The 10,240-nt window shown below is 48.6% G+C and overlaps 1 protein-coding gene across 1 annotated transcript; it reads right to left on the bottom strand.

Annotated features, from left to right (window-relative positions):
* Positions 1 to 1,621: 1,621 nt before the first annotated feature.
* On the bottom strand, positions 1,622 to 9,627 carry LOC125756417 (galectin-9C-like). Its single transcript, XM_049411195.1, has 3 exons — positions 9,578 to 9,627; positions 5,947 to 6,271; positions 1,622 to 1,708 (listed from the first exon to the last, which is right to left on the bottom strand). The coding sequence occupies exons 2-3, from the start codon at positions 6,268 to 6,270 to the stop codon at positions 1,622 to 1,624; spliced, it is 411 nt and encodes a 136-aa protein (XP_049267152.1). The 5' UTR covers position 6,271; positions 9,578 to 9,627.
* Positions 9,628 to 10,240: the final 613 nt, after the last annotated feature.

The raw sequence follows: 10,240 nt of genomic DNA, 5'->3' as shown, positions 1-10,240 counted from the left end.
TGGTTGCTGCAGGGTGTAAGCAAGTCACATGCTTGCGAAGCAAAACATAGTTCTACATGTAATCGCCTCAGAGTTGAAAACGTTGAGACATTTGCGTTTGCTTGGTACGTACCACGCCACAACGATAAGGGATATGTATAATCTGCGTCGTATTTATGGTCTATGTCTTTAATTGTTGTATTAGCAGCCGCCAGCAGCTGGTGTTACAAGCCAACATGGCAGCACCCATGCAGACGCGACACCCCGCTTCGATCCGAACTCGCGCTTGCTACTCGCCCACTGTCCTCACAGCAATAAATAAATGGCAAAATCGGCCATCGCTTTGTGTCAGCTCACTCTGGAGAACAAACGCCAGGTATGCTTTGTCTTTATTATTGCGATCAGCTGTGTTTATTTAGCCATGCCTGCTAAGCCTTGTCTCGGACAATATGAGAATGAATCTTGGAAATACTGCAAAATACCGACGAGTACATCGCTCTCGAAGCTTCAGGACGCGAATATAAAGCAAATAAATGCGTAGGTTTTGAACTTACGGGCCACACAGCGCAAGACGACGACGTGATAAATTCGAGGCGGAAGGAAACTACATCCACAGGTGCCGCCATGTTTACTTTTCCGGCGCTGCCGTCTGCGCCGTCTGCTCGCTTTTACTCGTGTGCGCGCAGACGCTATGGGAACGCCGAGCAGACGACGCGACGCGGATGGAGACATATTGAGCAGCGCTGCCAAAGGCCACGGCAATGCCTCCTCTAGAAAGATGCCTGCGACGTGAGCCGAAGAGCTGGTTCCCGGCCCTCTCCCGTTCTCTCCTCCTCCGCTCCCCAAACAGTGTCGGCTGCGAGCGCTCGCTGCGGTGGCCGCTTTAAACCTTGCAGCCTCTGAGATTAAAGCACTGCCTACGGCCATCCCGGAGGCAATGCTTGCCGAAGCGGCCAAGCGGTTGTGCCGCCGGCTGCGATGGCGTCACTTCCGAATCCAGCGGAAGTAGTGTCAGCTGCGAGCGCTCCTTGCGGAGAAAGCACTGAACTACGAGGAACCTCCCGTCCCCATGGGAAAGCGTGCGACGTCGCAGGCATCTTTCTAGAGGAGGCGCTGGCCACGGCATGGGGATGGCCATGGAGACGGCCACGGCGCTGTGGCGCCAGTGGTGCCATCTAGTTTGATTTAATAAACCAGCTGCGGAAAATCGTCTATATGTTAACGCACAATAAATCCACTGTTGGTAGTCAGCGCCTGTGTCCTCGTTCTTCTTGGTCTTTGCGTATGTGTTTCCTTAAGCGCTCTGTATTCAAATGTATCCTCACCAACGAGCTCGCCTCAACACCCTCTGCGGTCGTGAAGCCATACCAACAGTCTCAGTCCCAGACCCCTTTATATCTTTTAAAGACGTGTTGTAATCATCTTTTCTAGGAGCACTCATACTTACCAGCACATATTTTAGGCGCTTGAAGGCTTGGCCTTTCATTTGACGCAAGAAAACGACAACTGAAAATTTTCGTGTCAGTACCCTTTTAAGGAAAAGCGCCATATTTAATGTTGAATGGAAGCAGGCATGCCTTGTGTGCAACGGCCGGGAGAGTCTACGAGAAAAGTTTTGTATTGCAAAACGTGACTCGTGTACTCACTCATTGGAAGGTGGTGGCGGTGTTCCTTGCACAAAGAAGCTGCTCCCGGGCTTGAGATCGATGGGTGTGCTAGCCGGCGACTTCTACGGATTGGAACGTCGAAAGCATGGAATCGTGAGTCAGTGTGCTACGCACAAGTTATAACTACGATATGATTATGAGGCACGTCATAGTACATAATAATAATTGTTGGGGTTTAACGTCCCAAAACCACGATGTGATTACGAGGGACGCCGTAGTGGAGGGCTCCGTAAATTTGAACCATCTGGTGCTCTTTAACATGCACTAACATCGCACAGTACATGGGCCTTCAGCATTTCGCCTTCATCTAAATGCGACCTGCGCGGCCGGGGTCTAACCCGACACTCTGAGGTCAGCGCCACCGCGGCGGAGTATCTTCCGTTATCGCGCTGGCTTAGAAAATGATAATCGCTCCCAAAGCATAACACCCATTTGTGCGTCTGCGAGCGAAAACAAGTTGCACTTACACTCGCATATCAAATATAAATTTTGTATTCTTGCTGGGCATATTAAGGGTATAAATAGAGGTATTCATATCGCTAAGCGGGTGTTGCGCTACGCAGACGCTTGCGATTAACAACGCGCCAAGGAATTGTGTTCGAATGAAACCGAGCTTTAACTGAAGTTTAACCGCTTAACTGGAAGTGCAGCTGCAAAGACTTACCGAGTTTACTCATGCAGTTTTTACGACTTCATGTACCGCTTATGAGAAGGTGGTTACTGGTTATGAACATTTACTCGCTCGCCAGGCTATTGACTGCTATCCAGAAACAAGCGCGTGCTCTCTTTTAAAACAGGCACAGTGCGAGGGACTCCAGGTCACAGTTAAGGGACTCCAGGGCTTCCTGACTATGACCCCCCCCCCCTGTATTCGTTCTTATTGTGCCAGGTGTTTCGTTTACTCTCACTTTGCGCGTGTACCTCACGATGCAACTTTGGCGGGATACGGTATCGGCAGTGTATTTTCATTGCCATCACGAAAACCAAAACGCGGAATGGGGCAAACTATCTAACACCAACATTTGTATTGTCACGTGGTTGAGACTCTAAAGAAGGCTGTAGTAAGTGTTGTCAAATATGGAACTCGTTATTGGGCGAACTTGTGCCCAGGAATTGAAAAATCGCGGTACAAGCAATGCAGGCTGCTAAAGCGATCACAGTCATCGGCCGCCGGTAACCTGATCGTCGGCGGAACCGCGTCGTCCCTTATACCTGAACGATAAGAAAATTCCGCCTCTACCGCTGGGTCTCGCGTTAGCTCCAGAATAACTCGACTAGTCGTGTCGTCCGCGCAGCCTTATCAGAAAAGTACGAAACAGTCGAGAAGGTTCCGAAACATTTCGCTGTCGAGCGATGGTAACAGTTTTGTGTGGGTGAAACCCGATCACATCAAAATAAAGAAATAAGACATTTAGGTGCCTGCTTATTTCGTCCATCTAGGTGGCCCCCTCCTTTGACCTGTGTTTTCGTGCAGTGTCAGTTATGTCGATAAGCTGCTACAGTTTTATTAAGTGTGAGATAAAGAGCAAAAAATAGAATCATAGTCGTGTCGAGAGTAGCTCACCGCTTCGAAAAGAAGGAGTGATGCCTTCTGAACGTTAGGCAACTTGCTGCCCCAATGCCTGGGATGCTGAAAGAGAAAAAAGGCGCGCTACATATTTTTTCTGTGACTGTGATGCGGCGCGCACAACAACACACAGTGCCTAGCAATCGCTGAAAAGAGTACACGAGCACGGAATAAGGTCAGAATGGGTGTGCTGCTTGATAAGCTGGCAGCAACTCATAAGGGACCAAATTATTTCATTGCGATAGCAATTATATGGACACTCTCGGCTGCTTTTTGCCGTCGGCGTCGCCGTCATGTCCCATTATATATATATATATATATATATATATATATATATATATATGAAAGCTAGATAGAAAAATATTTCAGAAATACTTTCCGACGCGCGGAATCGAACGGGCGACCTCTCGCTCCGCAGCGTGCGGCGTTAGACGGCTAAGCCACGAAGAGTACCTTCTTTCAGCATGCTAACGGCGAGCTATTTATATACACCATTTGCATCAGCATGCTTTCTTGCTCACCAGCGAGATGGCGCGAAGTGCACTAGGGGCGCGTTTTAAAGGTCATCGTCCCGCTCGTAGCGTTGCGCGCGCGCGCGCCTCCGCGCACTTCGCCCTGCAAGGGCGTGGTCGCCTACGTGCGCGCTTATTTCGTGGAGGTAGGAGGGGGGGGTTGTATGTCCTGTGCTTTCACCACGATGTCCGCGCTGAAGTTACAGAACGTACGAAGGTCACTTCACTCGCTGCAGCGCCCGCGTTATCGAAACGAGCATGCTGTTCAAACAGAAATAAGTAATTACTGTGATAGCTGGCGCTCACCCTGTGTGTGTTCTTTTCGTGCGTCCTTTGCGCTTTAGCGACGCGGTGGAAATTTCGAGCTGCTTTCCGTTCTTGGCGTTACATTCCAATTTGTTGCTATCGCATGCATTGCTTCGCCGTTGCGGCGAAACTGTGACTTATTTTTTTCGTTATACCGGCGCCTGCCACGTACAACGGAACTACAAAATATTTTTACCTCGCGCGACGAATGGATCCACCCCGTCTCCCCAAACTCAGGCCCTTACGCTCAGACATCTACAGACGGAGACGTACCCTAATCTGAGCACCCTACGCGCTATTTATCCCGCGGTATTCCCTAATGACGCTTGACCCGCATGCGGGGACGTAGCCACGCTAGCACTCGTGCTCTGGGAGTGCAAGGCAACGTACACTAAACCCGATACTGCTTCGGCCACGTGGGAGGCGGCCCTCCGAAGCTCCCTCCTGGCCTATCAACTGTGGGCCGTCCAGCAAGCCCGCGGAGCAGCCGACAGGCTTGACCTGATGCTCCCGACGTGGCAGTCGACCACATTGCTCTACCAGCGGGGCGCCCCGGGCGGATTTGTTTCCACTGTCTATGGAGCTGTCCCAATCCTCTCGCAATAAACTCTATTGCCAATCCTTCCCATTCCTCGTGAGAGGCCGTTCTTCGAGCCACTGGCTCGGACGACCAGCTGTTGCTGGTGGACCGGGCCTGCCTAGAGATGTCGGCCAGGAGGCTCCCGGACGTCTAGGGGCCCAACCATATTTACTTAGATTGTCTTAAGTACATTTGTATCCATCCACCTGCAGCGCGCTCACGCGCGCCTTGCAGGATCTTATTAATGTGTTGCAACCAACCAACCAACCAACCAACCAACCAACCAACCAACCAACCAACCAACCAACCAACCAACCAACGAGCACCCAGTAAACCAATGGAACCACACCGACAGGATGTCGGTGCGAGTTGTCTGAAAACTCTGTTAAAAATTTAAAAAAAAAACGTATGTAGATGGGATGGAATGGGTTAGGCTAAGGGTTGTATATGATGGAGTGGACATTAGGGTGTGTCGTAAGTTAAAATTGGATTCATATAATTAGTGACAATTAGTGCACACAGCTATTACATCACAGAAACACATCGTATAGGGCTAGTTGCGACACCTGACGTATCAGATCTCAACTACGTTCGTCTTTCTACGTGTCTTCAGCAGTACGCGAAACACGAACGCCGAAAACGTATATAAAAGGTATTGGACCGGTGCGAGTGCCACTCCCAGAGCCCCGAGTCTTGCACTACGGTCGCGTTAGGCTGCGCTTTTCGCAGCAGTTGTAATTTTGCAAGAAACGGTAATGGGGAGGATGTCGTATCGTTGATCTAAATAAACATTATTATTCCGCATTGCAAAAACTGCAACAAAAACTCACAGGGTCACTCATGCCTTTGCCTAAAACGACTCGAAGACGAAAGCAATATTCTTTTTCCTCTCAGTTCATTTATTTGTTCTTCCCCGCCCCCTCCGAAAGCTGTCCGTACCTAATGTTGTTTTGTACTAACTACAGAATCGAAGAAATTACAAGCTTTCTGCACGTGTTACCTGGTTTTGCACTGCCTCCGTGATCGGCCCACCTTTGACCAAGCGGCGATGTAAGGTGATGGCGCCATCATGTGGCAAAAGGACGTCATAGTGAAGTTATGATGACGTCACAAGTTTTAGAGATATGTGGCGTCATGATGACGTTATACGGCAATGCCATCACGTGATGATGATTGCATCACTCGTGTTCACGCCGCCGACGCGGGATCGACGGTCAATTTTCGCGTTTGATGAGGCATCGAAGGCCCTCGCCTTAATAAACGATAGTATTCCACATCGCGGTAAATTGCAGCAGTAAGGAACGAGTGTCGGTTATTTCCGAAAGGTCCACTCACGCTGATAGAGCAGACGTTCAGGCTCTTAAACTTGATGTTCTTCTCGAGGCACAAGTTGTGCCCTGTGCCGTAGAAGACCTTGTGCTTGTAGGGCGACAGCAGGTTGCCGTTGACGGTCATGTGGAAGTCCTGTTCGCACACCGCGATCGCGACGGTGAAAGGCTGGCCCGGCTGAAATGGATCATCCTGATCCACCTGATCTTCGAGCCAGACGCCCTCCTGCTTGGTTCGGCGCACCAGCTGCTTTGGATCCGTGAACTGCGCCACTACGCCCAGCAGTATGTCGTCGTGCACTTCGGAACACCGGAGAATGTTCATCATCATCCTGTGCCATGCAAGTGAGAGTGAGCGAGCGAGCAAGCGAAATGTTCGCCGGCCATTCTAAGGTTCCTTCATTAGAACCCGTATAGGAGGCCCGTAGCCAGGGGGGGGGGGTGTCGCTAGGGGCCGCCCCACTCCTAAAATTCTGACGTAGGTGGGTGTTTTACCAAAAATAAATAATAAAAAATAGCTGTTTTCCTCAAACAGTCAAGGCCTTCAGCAACTGCGCCCCCCCCCCCCCCCCCCCGAAAAAAATTCCTGGCTACGGGCCTGCGGTATAGTAAAAATTTCCGGCACATCCCTTGAATTGTGGGAACTGATGTCATGCGAAGCAGTCGGCGAGTAGCAGCCTATGCCGGATGTTTCGCTTTGAGTCAAGCGTTACGCGGTGGAGCGACGTGTTTGGGCAAATTTCGCAGTTTTGCGAATACCGTTGGCTTGCTGGCGTGTAGAGCTCATGGTCCTCATGGTCCTCATGGTAGCTCATGGTCCGGCATAACGTCGGCACTCACGTTGAAGCGGTGCCACTTTTATCGCAACAATGTGCACGCTACGGTGTGGTGATGTGCGTATAATGAGTAGCGGTATTCGGCGTATTCTAGTGACGCATGACTATAGCTTGCGGAGTGAATGTCTATTACATTTGCATAAAAGCGGATAGCAAACCCTGCCACCACAGTTGCAGTGCCCCTACATGATGCATGCATAAGCTTTTTTTCCAAAGCTGTTCGAAGCACAGGCGTGGCTCTGTGACAGGCAATAAAGAAAAAAACAACAGGCGTGGCTCTGTGGTTGAATACTTGACTGCCATGCAGAATTCCTGGGTTCGATTCCGGCTCGAGCCATGATTTTCATTCTTTGCTTTCATCGGGATTTTTCACTCATTGACAACGCCGCCTACACCGACTCCGGAATATCCGCAACATGCGCTCCTTAACGCTATCGTGTTAAGGCTTCCAGTTTGTTCTCGCCGAGCCTAGGCTGATATATACTGTCAATCGCCTATGGAACATACCCGCATAGCACGGGCCGTGTTATGCGGGTACGTGCCCCACGTCACTCGTGGAAAGGATTTCACCACGTACGCGACAGGCAAGTCACCTTATTCATGTCATGACCTGTGAATCGTGTTCGTGATACACTCATGCCCTTCTATGCCAATTTTAGTACACACAAATCTAAAAGACGACAACGAGAGCGCCCAGACGTAGATAGATAGATAGATAGATAGATAGATAGATAGATAGATAGATAGATAGATAGATAGAAATGGTCAAATTGTCTGTGGTTCGCTAAAAAATGCGTCGCATTTTATAAATGGCTTATAGAAATATTTACAGCTTTTTTGGACGTTAAGAAATACAAGTGCATACATTTGCACACTGTACATCGCAAAACAATACATTACACGCGTTCTTTGGAAATCTACATACAAATGCAAAGTTCCTTCACGTCATTGTATTCCACGCAATGCTCCGATGCGCACTACCCGACGAGTCTTCATGGGACTTGCCCCCAGTTCTGCAGTGGAATATCAAGTCCGCGATATCGATTATGATCTTTTTTATCAAAGTTGTGCAAAAGGCCTCCTTAACTCTTTCGGGACCGCCCCGTTGGATCATCGATCATATATGATCGACGGCTTTCCGCGCGCTGCCATTTCAAATGTTTGCGCGTTTTTACACGTATTGCTATCTATCGTGTAGTTTTATCACTAGACTTTGGGTTTCGGCATAGTTTGTTATTTTTCCGGAAGGCGGCGATACATGAGAGAGAGAGAGATCTGTGGGTAGCGGCGACGGTGAATGTAGAGGGCTATGGCGTCGGCCTTGTGTCCAGACACGCAAACAAACCAACGGGAATCGAGTGATTCCGTTGCTTCGACGGCAGATTTTATTTAGTCGAGCAGCGAGGAGTCCGAAGATGACTTTGACAGCTGGGATTTTATTTCGGAGAGCGATTCGCACGAGGATCGAACTGGGACTTTATCCGGTACTCGTAGGTGAGCGTAGTTTCAAATTCGATTCTCTCGCGAGCAGCCAAAGAGGCTTGCTGTTTGTTCGCATTGATTTATTTCTGTTTGATAGTCTCAACAAGCTTTTAAAGAAGAGCCCATCCATGAGCTTCTCACGTCTTGATGATGCCAGGGCAGCCCACACTGCGCCACCTCCTCCACCCCCATCTGCGAGGCACGCGCTCCGCAAGCTAGGAAAGGTAGACAGGCGCAAGGATTGCAAGCTCTGTTATGAGCAGAAGAAAACCAAATTGAAAACAAATGTTTTCTGCAGTACACGTAAAGTACATTTGTATTTCACTACTGCGCGAAACTGTTTCCTTGAGCCGCACAAGCTCCATGGGGTATGAGTACCGCATTTGTTTTCAAGCGCACCAAAAAGGGTGTTGTATATATGTGTGCCAAACTTTTCAAAGTAAGAAAAGAGGCAATGAGCCACGTCTTGTATATCTTCGATATTTTTACTGTAGTATTTTTGCTCCCGTATCTATGTTTATTGCAACATTCCTATGTTGTCGTTGCAACAAGTGATCAGTAGGACATTTTTATTATTACTATGTATAAACTTTATGTGTAATATTTCAACCTAGTATAAAAGAGCATTTCATAAGCTTCATTTTGATATACGTAACAGAAATACAGCGCAATGAGTTGATTTAACAAAAAAACATTTCTGAGACCCTTCACCATCGCCTCTTTTTTGCGCGGTCCCGAAAAAGTTCAGCTTTTCTAGAACTAAAAGTGCAGCGCAAACTGGAATAGGTGGATAGCAAAATGACGTTTTCCGGTTCGATGCCCAGCTCTTCGCTGTTTCAAGGTGTACGCCGTTCAGTGTAATCGGGGAGAAAACACGTACTTTCTGCGACGCAGTTGTTACCAGTTATCTTGTCTCCTCCCTGATTACACTGAACCGCACACAACTTGAAGCAGCGAAGAGCTGAGCCTTGAAGGTTCCGTGAACCGGAAGTGCTGTAGCAGACGACGCGCCGTTTTGCTATCCACCTATTTAGTCGGGAGACCGGAACTCTGTTACGAGACCGTAAGTTGAAATCGAGAGTACGTTTAAGAGGAACTTTGCGCGACATGCTAGAAATCTGGTGTGAACATTAACTGACGTAATTTCCGTGACAGAAATGACGATAATACTGCCGTCATTTCTGTGGCGGTACTAACGACAATACTCACGTCATTACCATGACGGCAATAACGTATTGTTGGCGGAGCTTTACATAAAACACTTTTCGTCTTTTAAAAACAAAGGGCGCGATGCGGCGGATGCCAGAAAGAAATACATACTTGTCCGCGTCTGGTGTCACGCTGCCTTCGATGATAAAATGGTAGCCAGTAGAGATCTGATGACCAATGGTGATGTGCATGTGCTCCGGCTAAAGAGGCACGAAAGAGTCAACGAAACAAAGCACTGTCAATCACCACTCGATCGTCACCATTCGATCCAATTTTTCTGATGAATCCCGTTTTCATAAATATCTCTTTGGCAAAAACGTCCCTGTAGTCACCGTCACTTAAATTTCAGTGTAACGGTCTTCAATGAGCTCAAATTTAAGATATCAGAAACCATTCTAACGACACGTGCAACTACAACAAAGTGCGTTAAGTTCTCCAGCGTTCTAGAGGTCTCTAACCTCAGCGAGGCTTGCAACTTCGGCTCATAGCTTTACCTTCACTATCGCCTAGGGTTCGCTCGAAACACGACGTGAGCGGCCTGTGATGCGAACAGTCAGAATAAGCTACAGACTATTTGAGCTGGCAGCTTGAGTTTCGAGCACAATATGTTACGATAGCAGCTGACTATTGGTTAGTGCTCGCTGTCACGTTAGGACACAGTACGAGGCTAGTTTTTGGTACCTAAAGAGGTACTGACACAGTATTTCGCGGCCGAGATAGCCTGCGGGATCGATTCCGGTGAACATGCGTATATCTGCAAAATACCAACAGCGA

The sequence above is a fragment of the Rhipicephalus sanguineus genome, chromosome 11, assembly GCF_013339695.2.
Source record: "Rhipicephalus sanguineus isolate Rsan-2018 chromosome 11, BIME_Rsan_1.4, whole genome shotgun sequence".
Lineage (NCBI taxonomy): Eukaryota > Metazoa > Arthropoda > Arachnida > Ixodida > Ixodidae > Rhipicephalus > Rhipicephalus sanguineus.
This window is presented reverse-complemented; position numbering and strand designations above follow the sequence as displayed.